The 24,693-nt window shown below is 48.6% G+C and overlaps 1 protein-coding gene across 9 annotated transcripts in view; it reads left to right on the forward strand.

The window, feature by feature from the left end:
• The window catches only part of TENM4 (teneurin transmembrane protein 4), a 1,425,092-nt gene that overhangs the window by 963,998 nt on the left and 436,401 nt on the right, over positions 1-24,693 (forward strand). For 8 of the 9 annotated variants that reach the window (XM_044944048.2, XM_045165964.1, XM_045165965.1 and 5 more), the window contains 2 exons: positions 20,242-20,529; positions 24,350-24,619. In XM_044944048.2, coding sequence (XP_044799983.2) covers positions 20,242-20,529; positions 24,350-24,619 — 558 coding nt within the window. Of the gene's footprint in view, positions 1-3,957; positions 4,017-20,241; positions 20,530-24,349; positions 24,620-24,693 lie in introns of all 9 variants that reach the window. The other variant, XM_045165967.1, reaches the window with a different exon arrangement.

Raw genomic sequence — 24,693 nt, forward strand, 5'->3', positions numbered from 1 at the left:
CGATCCTACAGGTACAGTTATCCTCTCCGCTTTAGCTGTCAGGCATGGAGGGGTTAAATAATGTGCCCCGCTTCCATAGCTGGGGAGTGACAGAGCTGGGATTTGAACCCTAGCCATCTGACTGCAGGGTCCATGCTCTTAATGGCTCTGCACTGCTTCCAAAGAATGTCCTCCTCTGTAAGCTGGAGACGGTGATGACCGACACTCTCCCTGTCACAGCTTTACAGGTCTTGGTGACTTCTGAGATGTGAAAGGCCTGCACAAGGACAGTGGACAGATCTGAGGAGCTGCCTAGGAGAGGCCAGGCTGGGTCCTAGAGAGCGTGACCCACCCCCCTGCGGAGTAAAGAGCCCCACCCACCCCGCATCCTCTCCGGGGTTGGAGTCAATCTTGAAGACTGGCACCATTAACCACTGAGCTTAATTAAATTAAAAATCGCTCAGTAGTGTCCGACTCTTTGCGACCCCATGGACTGTAACCTACCAGGATCCTCCATCCACAGGATTTTCCAGGCAAGAGTACTGGAGTGGGTTGCTATTTCCTTCTCCAGGGGATCTTCCTGACCCAGGGATCGAACCCAGGTCTCCCGCATTGTAGGCAGATGCTTTACCGTCTGAGCCACCAGGGAAGTCCCTAACCACTGAGCTTAACAACCCCTCAAAAAAGGCAGAATTAATGGAGTGGCAGGAAGAGCTTCTTAATGAAAACAAATTGAGGGCTACAGTCAGGAGAACAAAGTGAGGGTCTGGCCCCAGGGAGCAGCGCTGCGGTGACCCAGGCGTAACATAAGCCAGCAGAGGGACCAGGGGCCAGAGCTCCCCCACAGAGAGGGTTCGGGCCCTCCTGAAAGGCAGAGGCAGCTGCAGCCACCACGGGGGCCTCTGCTCAGCCCACCTGAGCCCACTGAAGCTCTGAGCAGCCCGGAGGCCCTGTTCTCTGTTCCTGGTGGCGGCTGTGAGGGTCACAGAGCCTTCTCAGCTAGAATCTGGGACAGAGTGGCTACGGGCATTGTGAGAAGGTCACCTTTGTGTACCAAGCAGCAGGGAGAGACCAAGAAGAGAGAAGGGGCACCCGGAGCAGGGGGGATGCAGAGCTTAGTGCTCACATCTGGGAGTCTCTTGTGAAAGGCTGAGAGCAGAGCTATTCAGCGGCCCCGTGTCTGCTGGGTGTTACAAGTTTGACTGGGACGCCCCGTGGGGATTTGGGACTGAGTGGTACAAACGTGAGACTAGTGCTAACAGGCACCTCTGATCCCAGGCCCTGGGGTTCACGCTGCAGCACAATTCTGTCCAGCTGGAATCTTGGTTTGATCAGAATCCTCTTAGCATGGGGATTGGCATTCCTGAAACATATGGAATTCATCCAACAACATTCCTCCCTAACTATGGGGTAGTAATTCATTTCCTTGTCTGTCTCACCCTCGAGATGCACAGAGAATTTAAGACAGACCTTTGCACTTAGAGGCAAAGTCCTGGGCTGCTCTAAGCGCTGCCTCTTGCTAGCTGTATGACTCTGAAACAAGCACTTCACCTCTCTGAGCATCAGTTTTCTGTCTAATACAGGATCGTGATATAGCCTCTCAGAGGTATTTGTTCATTTATCCAGCCAGTCATTATTTATTAAGTGCCTACTCTTCACAAGGCTCAAAGCTTGAGATTCGGTGCTAAACAAGATAGACTTGATCTTCATCTGCTTAGAGCATATAATTAAGCAGCCACTCAAATATAAATGTAATTTTGAAAAATTCCCCCAAAAGTAGGTATAAAATGATGGATTAAATTGCCCCCAAAAGTGGGAAAATGTATAAACTCTTAAGTATACTCTTTAAACATTAGGTGTTATTCTTACTGTCCTCATAACATTTCTTCATTTTTTTAAGGTACTTTAATGATATGAGCCTCAGTTTCCTCATCTATACTATAGACATTATAATAATACCTGTATTAGGTAGCCCTCGTGACATATCACTGTAAAATACAGTGGCTTAAAATGATTATTTAAAAAGTTGTTAAAATATAGTTAATTTACAATTTTGTGTTAGTTTTAGATGTACAGCAAAGTGATTCTGCCATATATATAGAGAGTATACAGGGGCTTCCCTTGTGGCTCAGCTGGTAAAGGATCCACCTGCAATGCTGGAGACCTTTGTTCAATCCCTGGTTGGGAAGATCCCCTGGAGAAGGGAAAGGTTACCCACTCTAGTATTCTGGCCCAGAGAGTTCCATGGACTGTACAGTGCATGGGGTTACAAAGAGTCAGTCATGACTGAGTGACTTTCACTTTCACAAATATATATGTATATAATGAATACATATGCATGCTAAGTTGCTTCAGTCATGTCCAACTCTTTGCTACGCTATGGTCTGTAGCCTGCCAGGCTCCTCTGTCTATGGGATTCTCCAGGCAAGAATATTGGAGTGGGTTGCCATGCCCTCCTCCAGGGATCTTCCCAACTCACGGATTGAACCCATGTTTCTATGCCTCCTTCATTGGCAGGCAGGTTCTTTACCACTAGCACCACCTGGGAAGCCCTGTGTGTGTGTGTGTGTGTGTGTGAGTGTGTGTGTATTCTTTTTTTTACATTTTCTTCCCTTATAGGTTATTATAAGATATTAGGTATAGTCCCCTGTGCCATACAGTAGGTCCTTGTTGGTTATCTGTTTTATGTATAGTGGAGTATATGTTTTAATCCTCAATTAATTAGGAGTTTGGGATTAAAATGATCACTTATTGGTTCCTGCTTCTGGGGGTCAGAAATTTGGGCTGGGCGGAGCTGGATGGTTTGGCTGCTGCCCTCCGGGCTCAGTCCTCTGGCACAGTCTCCAGGGGCTGGTTGCCTCAGCCTTGTGTCTCTAGCAACAAGCTGGACAACCCAGGCCTCGTTACATGGTATAACAAACGTAGCAAAAGAAATCAAGGCCAGACACTCACCGGTTTTTCATGCCTCTGGTTCCTGGTTGACAATGTCCCTCTGCCCCCTTGGTCAACAATCACGGCCAACCCTGGAGTCAACAGGGAGACTCCTCAAGGGTGTGGTACAGAGGGGTGTCCTTACAAGAGCAGTGTGCCCCCAGTTCTAAGCTCCAGAGGCGTCCTGCAGGTTTTGTAGCAGGTACACAGCGCCCCCACCGGTGGGCTTTGTCTTAGCACTAGCACCTGCATCTAGTAGATGCTTCGGAGCTGCTTGTTGCTGTTTAGTTGCTAAGTCGCATCCGACTCTTTTGCGACCCCATGGACTGTAGCACGACAGGCTGTCCTGTCCATGGGATTCCCCAGGCAGGAACACTGGAGTGGGTTGCCATTTCCTTCTCCAGGGGACCTTCCCAACCCAGGGATAGAACTCACATCTTCTGCGTTGTCAGGTATGTTGTTTACCACTGAGCCACCAGAGAAGCCCTAAGAATTGGTAGATGAATATGTATCTGAGCAGTTTGCTGCCTTACTGGAGTAAACAAGACTTCACACAGAAAACAAGTAGCAAGCAGTTAGTCAAAACGACATGTGAAATATGGCATCATGGCTGGAAACCATAAGATGCCAGAGCCATTTCTGATATTGAGACAGCATCAGGCTTTTGAATTTTCAACTCTAGTGTTTTCCGAGTGACAATGACCAAAAAAGAACCTTTTCAAAGGGCAACCAGGCTAGAGGCAAGGCGGATGGGAATTGAATTAGGAGAAGGCACAGAGGTACTTATCCTCAACAATAATATAACGTTTACTCCTGGTGGTTACTGAGCCCTTATTTATGTGCCATACATAGAATTAAGCATCGTCACAGATAGCCTCATTTAAGCCTCAAACCCTGGAAGACAGTATATACTATTCCCATCTTACAGGTGAGGAAAGTGAAGCTCAGACAGTTTCTTCATCCAAATTTGTACAGTAAGTACATAGTAGATCCCAGGTTTAAGCCTAGGTTGGTCTGACTCATAATACTTAATTTTTTCTCTTCCAGGCTGACCTTTTTTTAAAAAAATTAAGTTATATTGATCTACAATATTATACAAATTACAGGTATACAATATAATTTTAAAAGTTATACTCCATTTATAGTTATTATAAAATACTAGCCTTGTTCCTGTGTTATACAATATATCTTTGTAGCTTATTTTATACATGCTAGTTTGTACCTCTTAATTCCTTACCCTTCTCTGATACTCCTCCCTTCCCTCTCCTCACTAGTTAACTACTAGCCTGTTCTCTATGTCTGTGAGTCTGCTTCTTTTTTGTTTTATACCCTAGTTTACTATATTTTTTAATTCCACATATAAAGTGATACCATGCAATATTTGTCTTTCTCTGTCTGACTTATTTGACTTAGCAAATGCCCTACAAGTCCATCCAGGTTGTTTCAAATTGCAAGATCTCAATCTCTTTATGGCTGAGTGGTATTCCATTACATCATCTTTATCTTTTCATCTGTCAGTGGACATTTGGGTTACTTCCACATCTTGACAATTGCAAATAACGCTGCTACGGACATTGGGGAGCATGTATCTTTTAAAATTAGTGTTTTTGTTTTTCTGGATATAAAATTGATGGGAGGGGAGAGGAGAGGAATTGCTAGGTCATATGGTAGTTCTAGGAGAAGTCAATGGCACCCCACTCCAGTACTCTTGCCTGGAAAATCCCATGGACGGAGGAGCGTAGAAGGCTGCAGTCCATGGGATCGCTGAGGGTCGGACACGACTGAGCAACTTCACTTTCACTTCTCACTTTCATGCATTGGAGAAGGAAATGGCAACCCACTCCAGTGTTCTTGCCTGGAGAATCCCTGGGACGGGGGAGCCTGATGGGCTGCCATCTATGGGGTCTCACAGAGTCGGACACGACTGAAGCGACTTAGCAGCAGCAGCAGCAGCATGGTAGTCCTATTCTTAGTTTCTTGAGAAATCGTCATACTGTTTTCCACAGTGGCTGTACCAATTTTAATTGAAATTTTTGTTAAGATAATTGTAGTTTTCTGTGCAGTTGTAAGAAATAGTCCAGAGATATCCAGGGTCCCCTAGTCCCAGGTTCCCCCAGTAGTATAGTAACATGTTCCAAAAATACAGTAAGAGAATAGATATGACAACCAGGGTATGGACGTTGGTACAACCCACTCGTTTTATTCAGATTTCCTCAATTTTACTTGTACTTATTTGTGTGTGTGTGTGTTTACTTCTACACTATTTTGTCATCTGCATCCAATCAAGACAGTGAGCACTTCCGTTACCACAAGCACCCCTCTGCCTGCCCTCTTCTAGCCACACCGCCTTCTTCCCACCCTTCCCCATCCCTAACCTCTGGCAGCTACTAATCTGTTCTCCTTTGCTAAAAGGCTGTCATTTCAAAAGTGTTCTATAAATGGAATCATGCAGTCCGTAGCCTTTGTGATTGGCTTTTTTCACTCAGCATAATTCTCTAGAGATTCATTAGTATCATCAATTCATTCCTTTTTCTCACCAAGTAGTATTTCCATGGCATTCCATTTACCTGGCCATTCGCCTATGGAAGGACATCTGGACTGGTTCCAGTTTTTAACTATTGTGAGTAGGGCTTCTGTGAACATCTCTGTACAGATCCTTGTGTAAACATATGTTTTTGTTTCTGAGGGACAAATGCCCAAGAGGGAAACCACTTGGTTGTATAGTAATTGGATGTTTAGTTTCATAAGAAACTGCCAAGCTGGTTTCCAGAGGGGCTCTACTGTTTTGCATTCCTACCGGAAATGTATGAGTGGGTGATCCAGAGCCTCTGCACCCTCGCCAGCGTTCAGAGTTGTCACGATTTTTCACCTTCGCTCTTCTGGTGGGTGTGTGGTGACCCTGGGGCTTCATTTGCATTCCCCTGCTGGCCGGTGATGTTGAACATCTCTTCGTGTGCCATCTGCATATCCTCTGCAGTGAAATATCTGTTCATCTTTGGGCCATTATCTAATTGGGTAATTTTTTTTTTTTCACTACTGGGTTTTGAGAGTTATTTATGCGCTCTAGATGCTAGGCTTTTGTTGAATATGCGGTTTGCAAATATCTTCTCCCACCCCGTAGCTTGTCCTTTCATCCTTTTGACAAGTCTTCCACAGAGCATGAGCTGGAGTTTCCATGAGTTCCAGTTGTATCATTTTGGGGAGGGATTGGGCTTTTGACATACAGCTTGTGTTTTTCACCACTGTGCTCTTCTGGAGCTTGAGGGGGAGAGAGCGTGATCTGAAGCGGAGGGGTAGGGCTTCTCTGTGAGATTTTAAGGTAGAGATAAGGTCAGTGGGAAGTCTCCCAAAGGAAGGCAATTTCAGCTCACCATCAACCACCAGAATGAACTAAGGTCAGGCTTAGGGTCTGAAATATGTTAGGAATAAGCAGTGTCATCGGAGATCAAGCAAAGGCTGGGCTCCACGAGGATGCAGAGGGAAGCAAACATCGATGGGCTGGCCCACTACATCCTTGGCGCTCCCTTCTAACTCTGAGAATAGAGAGTGGTCTCTGAGTTACCCCTACCTGATGTGATGCATCTAATAAACACATCCCCCAGAGACGGTCCAGCTTGCAACACTTAGAAGGCTTTGGATGCCCATCTGGACCACATTGGGCCAGGTTGAACCAGGCTCCACAGGAGGTAGCCAGTGATGCCATAAGGCTTGCAGTCGTCCTGTCTCAGGGCCGAATGCACCAGTCAGAGGCTTAAAAGGCCCAGCGTCAGGGTCAGGGCCTCTTCCTTGTCCTCTGTCCCCAAGCCTGGGGGCCAGGGGCAAGCCCAACCACCCTACCTCCACCCCAGCCTCCTCTTCTTCACTCAGACTGCCAAGCAGAATCCCTTTCTTTACGGCATTTCAGTTCAGTTCAGTTCAGTCACTTAGTCGTGTCCAACTCTTTGCAACCCAACAGACTGCAGCACGCCAGGCCTCCCTGTCCATCACCAACTCCCAGAATTTACTCAAACTCATGTCCATTGAGTCGGTGATGCCATCCAACCACCTCATCCTCTGCCATCCCCTTCTCCTCCCGCCTTCAATCTTTCCCAGCATCAGGGTCTTTTCAAGTGAGTCAGTTCTTTGCATCTGCTGGCCAAAATATTGGAGTTTCAGCATCAGTCCTTCCAATGAATATTCAAGACTAATTTCCTTTAGGATGGACTGGTTGGATCTCCTTGCAGTCCAAGGGACTCTCAAGAGTCTTCTCCAACACCACAGTTCAAAAGCATCAATTCTTCAGTGCTCAGCCTTCTTTATTTAGGAGACTTAATTACCACAAGCAAAGTCCTTTGAGGCCTTGGATGAAAGGGATGGGAGCCATGCAAGCTTGATTAGGTGTGTAGAACCCTGGGCACAATTAACTCCATGAGAGACTGGCCCTGCCTTTATCTGTCTCCAGTTCTATGTGACTTACAGCAGCTAATTATTGAAGTAAAAATTACCTGACCACCCAGCTGCTGGAAAGAGGGCCCTAATATCTATTAAGTCTGCCTTTAATTATTGGAAATGGCGGCAGCTTCAGGCAATTGGGGTTTCCCCATTTTTACGAGCCTTTTCCTCCACCTCTTTGAGACTTGAGTACACGGAGATGGAAGCAAAATTCTGCCCAAGCCGCTTCTGTCTCCCTTGCTTTCCCACCTGGACATCCATTTCTGGGGCACCTTTGCTGATAAGCTTTGTCTGCAGGGAGCACCCCTCCTGGCACTTCCCACAAGGGGCTTTGCACTTTTCCAGAACCCCTGGCCCTTGACACAGCACTCTGAATTGCACTCTGTCTGTGTGGTGTTGTGTGTGTCTGTCTCTTTGGGAACATAAAGGCAGACCTTAGGCATGGATTATGTGGGACCTGCCCCACCCCCACCCCATGTTGCAAAAAAGAAAACAGAGGCCATGGACGGAAACACAAGGAAGCTGAGAGCGCCCGGCTCTTCTCTCACGGGCTGTTGCAGCCTCTGAGCCCCATCTCCACCTCTCCGTGACCACAAGGCCCTGGGCCGCTCTCAGAGGGCACAGCAGTTGCAACCTTTGCACATCTTAGAGTCCGGATTAAATTCTGGGATCAAGGGAATTAGTGGTAAAACCAAGAGTCTCACTGTTTCCAAGAGCCGTAATCTAGCCATGCTTCTCCGTGGGGCTGGTCTTCCCCTCTAGCTCTCCCCACTCAGGGCTCCCCCGCTTGCAGAGTGGAGGCCTGACCCAGGAACCCCAGGTCATTACAGGGTAAGCCTTGAATACCACAGGGGATGTGCGATTAATCGGCCTATCTCTCCCCACTCCTGCTTATCTCAAAGTGTGGTCTCAGAACAAACCCCTAAAAAATGAGAAATCTGTGCGGGGCCATTGTATACATTTTACAGAGAGTCGAGAGGGCTTTAGCACTTATACTGGTTTTCTAGGGAGAAGGAAAGAGGACCCTTTTCAGGGGGTGCTGCACTGCAGAAGAGACTGTTTCCCAAGGTGGTGGTCATGGAAATATTGAGTCTCAGCACACAGGGTACCTCCCTTTCAAAGAAGCCACACAGGTTTGAGCTGCCCCATGGGAATATGGAGTCCAGTGCTGAAGAGAGGGTGAGGGACATGCAGACTGTGCCCCGTGAGAGAGGCATGTGAGCAATCCTGAGCACTCTCTTCCCCCTGTCCCCCGGGTAACTCCTTTGGGCTTCCCTGGTAAAGATGGTAAAGAATCTGTCTGCAATGCAGGAGACCTGGGATCGATCCCTGGGCCAGGTAGATCCCCTGGAGAAGGCAATGGCAACCAACTCCAGTATTCTTGCCTGGAGAATCCCAGGGACAGAGGAGCCTGGCGGGCTACAGTCCATGGGGTCTCAAAGAGTCAGACATGACTGAGCGACTAAGCACAGCACACAGCCTTCCCTCCTCAGCTCAGGTGTCACCTCCTTCAGGACCCCCGAGCTGGTGACCCTCTTCGCCCAAGTGTCTGTGTCAGCTGCTCTTTTGTGTTCACTGTGTTGGAATCACCGTAGACACGTCTGTCCTCTGACTGCTCTGGTCAAACTACTTGTCCCCCAAGTCTCACCCTAGATTGTTTTAGGGGAAGGAGGGTTGTGGAGAAGGAAGGATTAATTACTTGCAGCAAGTAAGGAGAACAATGGGATCTTTTACCAAAGCAGTTCAGCAGTTCAGTTGCTCAGTCGTGTCTGACTCTGCAACCCCACAGACTGCAGCACACCAGGCTTCCCACTCCATCCCCAACTCCCGGAGCTTGCTCAAACTCATGTCCATCGAGTCAGTGATGCCATCCAGCCATCTCATCCTCTGCCGTTCCCTTCTCCTCCTTTTGCTAAAGCTGTGTCTCCCCAAAGAGCAAAGTTGGAGAAGTTTTAAACTAAGGGTATGTGCTATTCGTGAAAGGACTTGAGCAGAGGAGAACTGAAAATAGAATGGGGGCAGAGGTTGACAGAGCCCAAGCTTTATTTGATTGAGGTCAGGAGGATGGATTTCATCCCATCTTCCATCTGAATGTGTGAGGACCTTAGCTTCTAGAGTCAGGACTTACTGAAGCTCAGGTTCTTTATGTCTCATGGCAGAAAGAATTTAGTGAGAGGCAAAGTGACAGATAAGAAGTGGATTTATTTAGAGAGCTGCACATTCCATAGACAGAAAGTGGTCTGTCTCAAAAGGTGAGGGAGACCGTGGAAGAAACACACTCCACAGAGGGGGGGCCATCTCAGAAGGCGAGAAACCTCACCCTAGGTCTGATGAAGCCTCGTTAGATGGGAAAAGGGAGTGACATGGATGAACCTGGGGAAAGGTGACTGGGATGCTGAGATGTTCCATCTGATGAGAAGACTCAAGGACACACAGATTGGTCCCTCTTCAGCCCAGACGGCTGCCAGCACAAATTGTTAGACTCATTGCCTGAGACCCCAGGGGGCAGAGCTGAGGCCTGTGGAAAGAAGCTGAAAGGAAGCAGGTGTGGCTCCATGGCAGGAAGCACAATCCCACAGCCACAGATGTCTCTGGAGGCAGTCAAGTCCCTGGTTCTGGAAGGGTGTGACCACCCGGTGTGGGTGGGACATGGACCTGCTGACCTTTGCTGGTGCTTTCACTCTTAAGACTATAAATGCCACATTTTCTGACTCTGCGATGTCACCATTTGTAAAGGGGAATCATTGGCAGGCAAATAGCTTTGGGAGAGGAGACTGTAGTTGGAGGAATCTGGACACTACAGCCCCAGTGATAGCTCCTGTTGGCTGAGGACTGACTTTGTTCTGTGTCCTGCATGGGCTCGGCCCTGAGGGTTCATAGCCGGGGCCGCCCTGGTGGGAGTTCCCCCAGCCAGAATTAGAGACCTGTGCCCGTACAGCAACCATGGGCCCTTTGGTGCCTGACCCCGTGACAAGCCTTCCAACAGAAGGGCGACATGGCTCCTGTGGGCAGCGGGACCATCTGTCACCTGCCTGCCAGCCGCTGATGAGGGATGTCCCCACAGCCAGGCTGGGCACAGGACCACAGTCCACCATGTCCCCAAGGAAGCCCTTTCCCTGGCCCACAGTGCTGGCTTTCTGGGCAGGAACACTTAGAGGCGAAACTGTACAAGTCCAGGGGAGGTGCTAACTTAGTTGATCAGAAGAATTAACGCTGCTTAAAACACAAGGTGGAAGAACAGATAGAACATTTAAGCACATTAGGATAAGTAAGGGGTGATGTGAGAAGCAGTACGGGTTCTGATTAAAAGCTTGAGCCCGAGGGTCACAGAGACCCAAGTTTGAATCCTGGCTCTTCCCCTTCCTTGCTGTGGTCCTCTGGGCAAAGCACTTAACCTCTAAACATCCCAGTTTCTTTCGTCTGTTAGAAGAGAATGGTTCTGGGGCTTGGTGAGGGCTAAATGAGGTAATGCACATCAAGTCCTTGCCCTTCGCTGCCCTTGTCGTAATCACTGTCTCGGCACTTTAAAAGGCAGGGGATTCCCTAATGTGTCAGGTCAGAGAAATGTGCTCTGGGGGCTGCCACAGGGAGCACAGAGCACCTGGATTCCAGTCTTGGCATTTTGTGTGAATGGAGCATCCCTTTGCTACTCTGAGCCTCAGTTTCCAAATCTGTAAAGTGGGGATACTGGTGCCTGCCTCTGTGGCTTGTGCATAAACCAGCACAGTACCTGCCACAGATGAGGTGCCTCTCTCCCTGGTATTCACCTTCATATCATGCTGGAATTGAAAACAAAGGACTCGCCAGAGCAGACTTTGAAGGACTAAGGAAAGTTAAAATTTATGATGACTTTCTGCATGTACACACACACACACATGCTGCCCAGGACTTGCATTTTGCAGAACACATTTTAGCTCTGAAATATTTATGGGCACTTTTTGACACACTAAGAACTGAAAATATCACCGTGTGCTTGTGTTAAAGAAAACTTATAAAACTTTAGTCCAGTAGGAATTCAGTCAATTTCCTGGCTCGTCTCTGGTCGTTTCTGAGGTTGCAGGGAAACCCAGGGTGGTAACAGCCCCCGTTTCCCTGAGGCTCTGGCAGGGGCAAAGGGTCCTAGGCAGGGCCGTACGTCTGATGAGGTCTCTGTGTGAATGCTCCAGGCCCCTGCCCTCATAAATATTGCTGGAGCCCATGTGCAGGGCCCAGGTTGGCTTTGTGAGTTTTTCCCAAACACCAAAAGCTTTGTTTCTCCATATCCTCTTCTCTTCCTAAATCCCACATCCTTGCCTTTCTTGGAGGCCTGCTCCCACCCCCAGAAAACCAGCTAGAGCAAGGCTCTCCGACCTCCAGGATCTAAGGCCTGCTAATCTGAGGTGGAGCTGATGTTCTAATAGCAGACATAAAGTGCACAATAAATGTAATGCATTTGACTCATCCCGAAACCATTCCCTACCCCAAGCCTGGGTCCATGGAAACACTATCTTCCCTGAAACCGGCTCCTGGTGCCACAGAGGCTGGGGACTGCCAAGCCAGAGGGTACGCTCTGCTGGGGTTTCCAGGCGCAAGTTTCTTACCACCTGCCTTTTCACTTTGTACTGTCCACTTACACTATAATCGCTCACAGAAATATCTTTTTATTTCTTCTACCAGCCTGCTCACTCCTCATCTCTCAAGCTTGACCTGAAACCTCTTTCCCTCTCTGAAGTCTGAACTCGGTCTGTTCCCAGTCTCCCTCACCACCCACCCCCGCCCCTCCACTTTCATCCAGGCTGTGACCTAGAACGCTCTTCCTCAGACTCTAGGTTGGCAACCCGTCCATATTTCTATTTTAGTAGTCTAGAATAAGATAGAAAACATCAGATTCCACTCTTGAGGAAAGATTAGGCATGCTTTTTGAAGTTTTTTGTTTTTGTTAAAAATCTGTGGATTCAAGTGGGTGAAATAAATGTATTTTTTACTATAGGTCAGAGAAAATGGGGAAATCACAGATCGAGACTTCGTTCTCTCCTTACCTCAAGACCATCTAGCCTGGCTCACTTTTACGTGACTTTCTTTGGTCATGGTTTGGATGTCACTTTCTCTGGGCAGTGGTTCTTGACTCGCCTCTGCACCTTTGATCCACCCGACCTACATTCGCAGCCATTCTGGTGTGCCTCCCCAGCCTAATTTGTCTAGAAACTCCAAGCTGTAGGAAACTCATTTGTCTTGTCCACTGAAGCCTCACACAAGGCTTGCAGACCTGGGTAGGGAGTCAGTGTTGAGGGAGGCAGGGACGAGAGGAGAGGGGAGGAGGGGAGGCAGGAAGGCAGTCTCATGCCTCGCCGCCATGCATCTTCCGCAGCACTTAGCAGGAAGGGTCCTTAGCGATCACTTACTAAACAACTTAACCTCTGGCTCTAGGTATGCAATACCTTTCTTCAGGATTAAACATTTTCTTCTGATTCAAATCTAGACCCTGACATTTGGAAGCCATGTGATTTAAGAGTAAATCACTTAATCTCTTTGAGCTTGTTATCTCATTTGTAAACTAAGAGTAAATAAGAGAAAATATGAAATAAGAGGATAACATCTAACCTGCCGAGTTGTTGCAGGGATTAGAAACAACACCTACAAAGCTCTGGCATGAGTAGGTGTTCAATTAACCGCTGTTTTACCGTCGCTGCCTCTTTTGCCGTCATCAGCCCGTGTCTCCACATTCACACACTGTTCAAGCCTTCAGATCCATCTGCATCCAGCTCCAAGGAAAAGAAAAAAAAAAAAAAAAAAAAATATATATATATATATATGTGGATTTTAGAATCGCTGGCTTACTGGCTGTGTGAACGTTGTCAACCACCTGGCTCGCTGAGCCCACTCTCTAAACTGAGAAGTGATCAGGGGGCTTAACTGGTTAACACTCTGTGCTTCCAGTGCAGTGGGCATGGATTTGATTCCAGGTCAAGGCACAGCCACCAAAATAAGAAGTAACTAGGGTTCACGTGGGTCTGTGTGGGAAGCACCAAGCACAGCATTCAGTGCAGACTTGATTCTTCCCGACCTTTGTCCAGAGCCCACACTCCTTCACTGTAGACCGACCAAAAGTGAGGAGAAGGTCATGCAACTATGGTGGTTTAGTCGCTAAGTTGTGTCCAACTCTTGCAACCCCATGGACTATAGCCTGCCAGGTTCCTCTGTCCATGGGATTCTCCAGGCAAGAACACTCGAGAGGGTTGCCATTTCCTTCTCCTATACAAGTGTGGTTCATGGTTTCTCGAAGCACCCTTCGTTGATGGTACCTATGGCTGACACCCCAGAGTGACGGGGAGCTGCCCCCACAGAACTCACGTCCTGCTCATCTCTGGACACGAGTTCTAGCACAAGAATGGTCTCTAACAGGTTGTGGAAATGCACTCCTCTGCAAAGGTAACTTTGTGTGCTCAGGGCTTACCTGTAGAAGAGTTTCAGCGGGCAAGAGGGGTGTTTCTGGTAGAGGTGACTTGGGCTGTGGATTATTCTGCAGTCAGTGAGAAGCAGCAGAGGAAGGGTCAGGAGGGTCAGGTGGGGAACTCGGAGGGCAGCAGGCTAAGGAGGGACTGACTGCATAGGCATGGACGTGTGTGGGTGCTTCTGTCCTCCAGCGCATGGTTGGGGGCTGCAGGGCTGAACTGACACCCTTCCCCGGCACTGCCCCCACCCCTCCAGGGTCTCCGCATCCCTCTACTGCACACCCTTGCTCCATCAGGAGCTTTTCTCCACTGTCACTTCTTTCATCCCAACCTTCTCTTTTTCTCTCGATTAAATGCCAGCTTCAGTGTGAACCATGACCAATCTCCCATCTGTTTAAAAGAAGTAAATATTTACTGAATTACTATATTAAGACTAAAATGGAAAAAGTGAAAAGGAAATGAGAGCAAGGCAAATGTTCTCCTTGCCTCTCCTTTGGAACAGGGAAGCCATGAATTTGAGAACTGTGTTCTTAATAATTTGTAATTACTGAGCCTTTGCCTCACAGCCAGTGTCTTCAGTCAACAGGTACATGGTGATAAGAGACATAGTCATCCACCAGTTTAACAGCCAAAACTGCATCTCGGACTTTTTTAACATATGTTTCCAAGGCCATATTCCCTCTCCAGTTATAATTGACATGTAACTGGAGCCTTCTAAGACTAAAATGTGGGATTTTCCTGATGATAATAATGACTAGCATGTATTTCTTTTTTTAAATCTTATTGAAGTATAGTTGATTTACAATGTTGTGTTTAATTTCTGCTGTACAGCAAAGTGATTCAGATATATATAGATATATAGATATATATTCTCTTCCATTATGGTTTATCACAGGTGTTCAATGTAGTCCTCTGTGCTATACAGTAGGACCTTTTTCTTTATGTATTAACTCATTTCATCCTCAGAACAACCTCAGAGATTGGTACTATTTGAATGAGGAAACTGCAGCACAGAGAGGTTAAATAACTTGACCAAGGTCACACAGCTGGGAAGTGGTAGACATATACTTCAAACCCAGGTTGCCTTTGAAATTTAAAAATCATACATCCAAGCAATGCCTTTAGTTCAATCCTAGTTGTTCCTAGCACACATGGCCTAAATGTAACTACCCACAGTTTATATCGCTTAAGATTGGTAAGAAGGGATAAAGTAGCTGCCAAGTAATTTTACTTATTCATTCACTCAGCAGACATTTCATGAACACTCAGGAGGCCAGGCCCACCTTCAGCCTCCTGCAGTCAGGAGGAGATGCAGACGTGAACACAGACTATCCAGTCAGCTGGATGTTCTGTGATGCAGCAGGCATGCACAGAGGTGTGAAGGCCACAGAAGGTGGGCCAGATGGAGAAGAGCTTTCCATTTTGACCAAGAAAATGGAATTCATCCGGAAGGCTCCACAGGGCAGCTAGAGGGACAAAGGCAGGCAGTGGCATGACCTGGCACAGTCCATAAAGGCAGTACCATTCAGGGGTTATATCCATGTGCTGAGCTGAGTCACCTGGGTCCAAACTGTGGCTCCATCACTGAAGAGCTGTGTAACCTTGGGCAGGATACTTAACCTCATTAATTTCTCATCTGTACTTTGCAGAGAACTCTAGTACCTATAACACTGGATTGAAGTGAGAATTAAAATGTTATCACATAAAATTATAGTAAAAGTTATGAAGTAAAACACTCCCTAATAGCTACTAAATAGAACAGTATATTGGATATTAATAATGCCATTATTCATATTATGAACTATTAGTGACCAATTAACATTAAAATTAATTGAGTGCTTATTATTATCACCACCATCATTATTGTTACTTGAAGTAATTGGTTGGAGGTAAGGAGTCAGAGAGAACCGAGTTGAGGTGGCCGTCCCCATAAATCCTTATCCAAATTAGGCTGAACCATTGTTGTTCACTTGCTCAGTCATGTCTGACTCTTTGCAACCCCATGGACTTCAGCACGCCAGGCTTCCCTGTCCTTCACCAGCTCCCGGAGCTTATTCAAACTGTTGTCCATTGAGTCAGTGATGCCATCCAACCATCTCACCCTCTGTCATCCCCTTCTCCTCCTGTCTTCAGTCTTTCCAAGCATAAGGATCTTTTCCAGTGAGTCAACTCTTCGCATCAGGTGGTCAAAGTATTGGAGCTTCAGCTTCAGCATCAGTTCTTCCAGTGAATATTCAGGGTTGATTTCCTTTAGGATTGATTGGTTTGATCTCCTTGCAGTCCAAAGAACTCTCAAGAGTCTTCTCCAACACCACATTTCGAAAACATTCTTCAGCACTCAGCCTTCTTTATGATCCAGCTCTCACATCCATACATGACTACTGGAAAAACCATAGCTTTGACTATACAGACCTTTGTTAGCAAAGTAATGTCTCTGCTTTTTAATACTCTATGTCATAGCTTTTCTTCCAAGGAACAAGTGTCTTTTAATTTCATGGCTGCAGTCACCATCAGCAATGATTTTGAAGCCCAAGAAAATAAAGTCTGTCACTTTTTCCATTGTTTCCCCATCAATTTGCCTTGAGGTGATGGGACCAGATGCCATGATCTTCATTTTTTGAATGTTGAGTTTTAAGCCAGCTTTTCACTCTCCTATTCACTCACCTGCATCAAGAGGTTCTTTAGTACCTCATTGCTTTCTGCCATAAGGGTGGTGTCATCTGCAGTTCCAAGGTTGTTGATATTCCTCCTGTCAATCTTGATTCCATCTTGTGCTTCCTCCAGCCTGGCATTTTGCATGCTGTACTCTCCATATGAGTTAAATAAGCAGGGTGACAATATACAGCCTTGATATACTCCTTTCCCAATTTGGAACCAGTCCATTATTCCATGTCCGGTTCTAACTGTCGCTTCTTGACCTGCATGCAGATTTCTCAGGAGGTAGGTAAGGTGGTCTGATATTCCCATCTCTCTAAGAATTTTCCACAATTCATTGTGATCCACACAAAGTCTTTCATGTAGCCAATGAAACAGAAGTACATGTTTTTCTGGAATGCTCTTGCTTTTTCCTATGGATGTTGGCAATTTGATATCTGGTGTCTCTGCCTTTTCTAAATCCAGCTTGAACATCTGGAAATTCTCAATTCACGTACTGTTGAAGCCTAGCCTGGAGGATTTTGAGCATTACTTTGCTAGCATGTGAAATGAGTGCAATTGTATGGTAGTTTGAGCATTCTTTGGCATTGCCTTTCTTTGGGATTGGAATGAAAACTGACCTTTTCCAGTCCTGCGGCCACTGCTGAGTTTTCCAAATTTGCTGGGATATTGAATGCAGCACTTTCACAGCATCATCTTTTAGGATTTGAAATGGCTCAGCTGGAATTCCATCACCTCCACTGCTTTGAGTAAAAAGCCAGCACTGGGCTATGATTTCAGTTTAGAGAGTTATAATCAGCCATTTTCAAAAAATGAAAGAGAATGAAATAGGAAATATGAGAGTGCATTTCCCCTCATGGTAGTAACTTTTATATCTTTTTTTCCATTTCATACAAACACACTCACATACATATATCTGTGTATCAACTCAAAACAGAAGATATTTTTCAAATTATGGATTTTAGACAGAAAATATTTTGCAGACCCTGGAATAGAAAGTATCATCCCCTGTCTTCCCTGTGGTCCTGGTCCTCAGGTACTCAGAAGATCATTGCTTGACAGCTTGTGTCAGGAGGCCTAGCATCAAGAGGGCAGAGCTCAGTGCCCTGAGGCCCCAGGAAGATGATTTGTGTGCTGTGTATCCTAGATCAAACCCCCTTATCCCAGCACTAATTTCCAGGGCCATGTTGAAAACTGAGCCCCCAAAATGTCCCTTATTCATTTCAACTAGCTCTAAGTATAACCCTAAGGACTGTAGTCTGCCTAGAAATGCTGGCTTTGCCACTAGCTCACCATATGCCCCTGGGTAGGAGATGGTAGGGCTCTGGGTTATTGTGGCCTCATGTATAAAAAGGGGGGGGTGTGAATATAGTTGTCATATATACTTCGTGGTTATTTTGAGGCACCAGTAAAGTCACAAATACTTGCACTCTTGAAGATCATGGAAAACTATGTAGAGGGAAGTCTGCAGCAGACACTCGGGATCCGTGATAAATCCCAAAGGCATCTAGTGGTAACCTCAGATGTTTTCTTGCAGAGAAAGTGCTGCAGTTTTCTGGGTTAGGACATATGACCCCATTTGAGTGGGTCCAGAGGGCCCTTTAATAAGACAGACAAAGGTTGCATTGGAACCTAGCTAAGCTCTGCCCTGGGGGACTTGGGAAGGAAGAGTGCCTCCTCAGGCCAAAGGGATACTGATACCTCATGATCAGAGGCAGAACTTGGGTCAGTTTTGTTCTGGCTAGTGGTTTCCATCGGTGTGTTTAGTTTGGCCTATATATAATAATGGATAACATTTAAAAATCAGACATTTTACATCCAAGTCTAAATTTCCAGCCTGTCTTAAAAAGTCACAACCCCCCTAAACTCTTATGTCACAGCGTGGGCAGGCACTGAACACCACTGCCCCGCTGCACAGACCTACCACCTCCTTGTTGGTCCCTGAGACTCCTTGATGGCAGCTCTTCCTCTATTGCTTCTCTATTAGGACCATGACACAGCAGCACATTGTGTACGCCCACGTTGCTCTGAAAAGTGCAACTATGAAAGGCCTGAGAAGGTGGTATGTTTCAGGAAAGAGCTCTAATCATACTTTGTGCAGGATATTCTGCTTTCCTCCTGTGCTGACCTCCTGACTCTTGCAGGGGGCTGGCTATGTTTGGACCCCAACGCCAAAGGAAGACATATGGAAAGAGAAAGAGGGTGACATAACAGCTTTTAAAAATGTCAATGGCACCCCACTCCAGTACTCTTGCCTGGAAAATCCCATGGATAGAGGAGCCTGGTAGGCTGCAGTCCATGGGGTTGCTGAGAGTCGGACACGACTGAGTGACTTCACTTTCACTTTTCACTTTCATGCATTGGAGAAGGAACTGGCAACCCACTCCAGTGTTCTTGCCTGGAGAATCCCAGGGACGGGGGAGCCTGGTGGGCTGCCATCTATGGGGTTGCATAGAGTCAGACACGACTGAAGTGATTGAGCAGCAGCAGAAGCAGCAGGGCAAAATAGTCAAGATGCAGAAAAGAGAACAGGAGATGAGGAGCTTCCCATCAATCAGATACCCTGGCAAACCCCAGACGTATACAGCAGGTGCTGTGGCGCCTCCAATGAGATGGAGGAGTCTGCAGGTGAGGGAGTTCTCTGATTGGCACGGTTGCCAGGACCAGCCTACTGTAAGGACACTTTTGTGTGGTGGGAGGGAGGGGACTCACCTGGGAATAATAAAATAGGAAAACTGGGGCTTTAGAGTCAAACAGACCTGGTTTCAGATCTTGGCTTTGATACTCACACCCAAGTCGTCTTCAAGGAGGTTTGACATGGCAGTTTTCTCATCTGTCAGATGGAGATTGATTGGCTGGTTTATTAAATATGTATGAGAGGCACCAGCCTTCACCTTGCTTGCTTGCTAAGTCACTTCAGTCGTGTCCGACTCTGTGTGACCCCATAGACGGCAGCCCACCAGGCTCCCCTGTCCCTGGGATTCTCCAGGCAAGAACACTGGAGTGGGTTGCCATTTCCTTCTCCAATGCATGAAAGTGAAAAGTGAAAGTGAAGTCACTCAGTCGTGTCCAACTCTCAGCAACCCCATGGACTGCAGCCTACCAGGCTTCTCTGTCCATGGGATTTTCCAGGCAAGAGTACTGGAGTGGGGTGCCATTGCCTTCTCTGAGGTGCAGTAAATCAGGAGTGAATAAAAGTGTCAAGGCCCCTGCTTTCATGGTGCTTACATATTAGTGCAAGAAAAGAGACAATAAGCAGGTAATTAATTATCTAGTGGTGATAACTGTGGATTGGTTGCTTACACCTTTGCTCATTTCCAGAAAAGTTTGGAGAAAATAAAAACATCTGGGGACATATGACATTTGATAAAATAATATATGTAAAGTGCTTATTGCAATGCCTGAATGTAGTCATTATTTCACATATTCTTAAGGAGCCCCTACTCTGTGTGAGGCCCTGTCCCAGGGCCCCTATACACATGTGATTCCCATCCAGGGCGATTGAAAAACCGGTGCTCTCTGGCCTTCGATATCAGCTTTCTTGATTCCCATCACTGAAGTAGAGGCTCCAGGCATCTTGACAGGTGGAGAGGTCACCGAGCAGGACAAGAAGGGGTTCATCATTACCGACTTTGGGTGCAAGTTCCCCCTGTGCCACTTACGGCTGCGTGGCCATGGAGCCCTCAGTCTGCAGAGCCCAAGGACCCACATCCACAGCACTGCAGGGTGAAGCGAGGTCCAGGATGGACCCCGGGCTCGCCTTTCCCTCCTGGGTCTGCAGCTCATGCCCTTTCTTTGGTTTCTCGGGCTCCAGACCACTCGGCCCTGAGCGCGGCGAGGACCCTGTTCGTGGATGTGGAAGAGTGCGGGCCGGAGGCCATGGATGTGAAGGAGAGGAAGCCATACCGCTCGCTAACCCGGCGCCGTGACGCCGAGCGCCGCTACACCAGCTCGTCGGCCGACAGCGAAGAGGGCAAGGCCCCGCAGAAGTCCTACAGCTCCAGCGAGACCCTCAAGGCCTACGACCAGGACGCACGCCTCACCTACGGCAGCCGCGTCAAGGACCTGGTACCACAGGAGGCCGAGGAGTTCTGCCGCGCAGGTGAGGGCGGCCGGGTAGGGGGTTAGGATGCACCTGCGCACAGGTGTGCCCAGGGGGCAATGGGGCCCGGCTGGGTCGCGCATGCGCACAGGTGTGCCCTGGGATGGGGGCGTACGTGGTTTACATTGGGGCGGCAGGTGAGCTGACACGCGAGCCCAGCGGGGTGGAGCACACCCGGTCAACTCCAGCTCTCCGCTATTTTGGCAGCCTGACTCTGCTCAGAGCCTCGGCGATAGTCCGCTCTTGGTTCATTCATTTGCCTGCTCACCCCTCTTGTGGGCTTAATGAGACGGTTAGGTGCTGGCTCCGTGTCAGCGCCTGCCTGGCGTTGAGTTCTGAGCAGTTTCCAGCTCTCCTCCAAGCCTCTCCGGTGAGAGGTCGTGAGCATTCTTTACTGCCCTGATTTGTCTCGAGGATTCATGAGAGGACACGTTTACGAGGTAAGTGTGATAGCACCAAGTGCTGAGTAAGTCCTAGTTATTGGTTTTGTTGTTTGTTCTATGTGTATTCATTCAGCGAACATATCTTAGCAGCTTCTCTGCATTAAGCGCTGTCCTGACCTTGAGGCTATGAGTAGCTCTGTGGGCTTCCCTCAAAGAATTCGCCTGCAGTGCGGCAGACCTGGCTTTGATCCCTGGGTTGGGAAGATCCCCTGGAGAAGGGAAAGTCTACCCACTCCAGTATTATGGCCTGGAGAATTCCATGGACTGTATAGTCCATGGGGTCACAAAGAGTCAGACAGGACTGAGCAACTTTCACTGACCTTTAGAGGAAGACGCTGGTGATCCCAGACCTAAGAATTTAGTAATCTGGGGGGATATCTTGGTGCCTGACTCCCTCTCCTTCAATCCCTACACACCACAGTCATGAAAGCCTAGCTATCCAACTCCAGAATACCTTTCAAATCCATCCCTCTTCTCTATCCCATCAGCCACTGTCCCAGTTCCGGCCACTATCATCTCTCTTAGGGGGTTGACCACAGCCCCTCTTCACTCAGTGCTGCCGCCTTTGGGCCATGCTCAGCCCTGCAGCTAGAGCGAAGTAGAGACTGACTCCCCATTGTTCCCTACCTTGAGTTCCTCAACACCAGAGGGCTTTCCCCAAGTCTTTGTCTTTCTGGGCTGTTTTATCCCCTGCCTTTCCACACCCCACCACCCACATCCAGCCCTGCAGGGCTGCTCGTTATTCCCACCCCTGCTGTGATATAAGTCGCCTACCCTGGTGCCTCAGTGATTCCTGTTTTTCTGCCTGCAGAGCCTCTTCAATGCTGGGTAGGCCTCTACAAGTCCCTGACAGTTCACATGGCCCTCCCTGATTCTGCCCTGCCCACTCCTCTTCCATGGACAAGGTTAGCAGGGGGCTGTGCCATGTAATTTATATGCATTCTGATGTTGTTAGTTAACCTTTACAACAACCTCAATGATTCATTTGCCCAAGATCATAGAGACAAAGAGGAGCTGGTCACACACACACACACACACACCCATAGAGCCTGACCGCCCAGCTGGCCTCTCCCCCAGGCTTCTATCCACATGGAAAGCTGACCTGTTAGCAAGACTGCCTCTGGTGCTTTAAAGACAAAGGGTCTTCAGCTCTTTCCATTTGTGGTTAACAGCTCAGACTCTGACATCAGACAGACCTGGTTTGAGTTGTGACGCTGCCATTTTTATTATCCTAAGTGTCTTCACCTGGATGATGCAGTCACAGCGATGCTTCCTAATTATAGAGTGGTGGGGAGAACGAGGAGGACTGTAGATGGACCACAAGACACTTGCATAAAGCAGATGTTTCAGAAATGCTACCTCCTTCTGGTTGCCATCTCTGGGTCTTAGTGAGGGGAAGCGACCAGTGGTGCCAAAGCTCTCCTCCAACTCTGTGCTGCCATGCTTGGTGGTGCTCAGTGAGCCCTGCCGGGACCAGAAGGAGCCACTCTTGTCTTCATAAATAACAAACAGAAAGCATTCTCAACTCATAGGCAGGCATGGGCACTGCAGCCTACAAAGTTCTCTTCCTCCTTTTGCCTCCCTGTGAAAGTCAGTCGTGTCCGATTCTTTGCGACCCCGTGGACTATACTCTTCATGGAATTCTCCAGGCCAGAATAGTGGAATAGGTAGCCTTTCCCTTCTCTAGGGCATCTTCCCATCCCAGGGATCAAAACCAGGTCTCCTGCATTGCAGGCAGATTAGCCTCAAAAATCCTATGACATTAGCTAAGTCTCCTAAGCTAAGGTCTCCTCCCACCTTTATCCACCCCCCAGAGTGCTTGCTACCAAAGTGTGTCTGTCTGATTATTTAACTAACTTTCACTGAGCTACTCTGTGCCAGACTGGACACAGAACTGACCAAGACCCTGGGCGGTGGCGGGGGGAAGGACCAGGGACTCTTGGTAAGAGTGATGCCCACGACTGGGAGAGGAGGCCATCTCTGCTGGCTCCCCTCCTGCCTTGAAGGCAGTTCCTTCTCCCTTCCTTTGCCAGCTTGACCTCTTCAGGACTGCTCCTGGGTTTCATGCCCTTCAAAGCACGTACAACCTCCCCTTGTCTCTTCTTACTCCACTCTTCACATTTACTCTGATCCACAAGCCTCTCCTCTGAAACTCCCACCCTCTGTGCCCCCAGAACTCTTTCCCTGCATCCTCCCATACTTCGGGCGTTAACCCTTCATATGGTTTGGGTTGTATCTCCCCCACTGACTGTGAGCTTTGTGAAGTCAGGAACCACACCCTGCTCATTGCTGTACATCAGGAAACACCCAGGGCCAGCTTGGTTGGGTGAAATGTGGTGCTCCCTGATTGCAAATCCATTTCCCACATCAGTGGTTTAACTGGAGTATGGTCCTCAGTGCCTGCATCCACCTGTCCTTCCCCATCTCCCAAAACACTCATGAGAATGTTAGAAAGAAGCCGTGCCTGATGGACACTGCGGAATGTGGAGGCTGTTTCCTGTGGAAGCTAGTATCCCGTTTGTTCTGCAAACACTGATCCCTGAGTGAGCTGCCCTCATCCATGTCTTCCTGGCCTCTGTCTTGGGCACCTCCAGGCTTTCCCGGGGGCTCAAGAGACCTGCCAGCAGCCCCGAGCCTTGGCTGTGTGCTTGGTTCCCTGGGTTGCCCCAGAGCCTGCTAACTCCTATCGCAGCCCACTGGCCTGACAAAGCAGAGGGCAGAGGCTCCTTCCTTGTGCAAAGCCCACTTTTCTCAGCCTGTCACCATCTTCTTCACTTTCCGGCTTCAGGCCTTCCTGACCTGGTCAGAAAGGAGCATCAGGTCCTGAGGAGCCATTGGCATCTCATGGGCTAGGCTTCTGCCTTATTCAGGAGCCCTCCCTGCTGGCAGGCCCTCCCCGGCCTAGATGAGGAGAGCAGAAGCCCTCTGTCAGCTGAGCAGACGTGTATTGAGCCCCATGGGTTGGGTCCTGGGTTGAGCCCTAGGCCCAGGGATTTACAAATGAATGGGGTACAGTCTCCCCCCCCCCACCCCGCCCCAGTGAAGCCATCTCCAGCAGAGGGTCCAGGCCCTTAAGCAGCTCTGCTCTGCAAAATGCCCAGAGCTGAGGACTCTGAGAGGGGGCTCAGAAAAAGAAGTAGTGACCATTGCTGCACAGGGTGTAGGATGAGGGGAGACTTCAAGGAGGGGCTGTTTGAGCTGGGCCTTCCATTGAAGTGTGGAGGGTTTGGGCTGGTGGGGAGGACGCGGAGGAAAGGCCTACGCATCGACCACCGCCGTGAGTCTAAGGACAAGGGTGAGTCCTGGAGCAGGGGTCAGGCCTCTGGGGGGTGACCCCCACCATTACCCTAACCCAGCTCCCTTGCCTTCCCTCCTAGGCACCAACTTCAGCCTGCGCGAACTGGGGCTGGGGGAGGTGACACCCCCGCACGGGACGCTGTACCGCACAGACATCGGCCTGCCCCACTGCGGCTACTCCCTGGGAGCCAGCTCTGAGGCCGAGCTGGAGGCAGACGCCGCGCTGTCCCCCGAGCACCCGGTGCGGCTGTGGGGCCGCAGCACGCGGTCGGGACGCAGCTCCTGCCTGTCCAGCCGGGCCAACTCCAACCTCACGCTCACCGACACCGAGCACGAGAACACGGAGACCGGTGAGTGGCTCGCCCAGCCCGCGCCGCGAGCCGGGGCTTCCAGGCCCCGCGTTTTAATTACAGTGTTGATTTTC

The sequence above is a fragment of the Bubalus bubalis genome, chromosome 5 (assembly GCF_019923935.1).
Source record: "Bubalus bubalis isolate 160015118507 breed Murrah chromosome 5, NDDB_SH_1, whole genome shotgun sequence".
Lineage (NCBI taxonomy): Eukaryota > Metazoa > Chordata > Mammalia > Artiodactyla > Bovidae > Bubalus > Bubalus bubalis.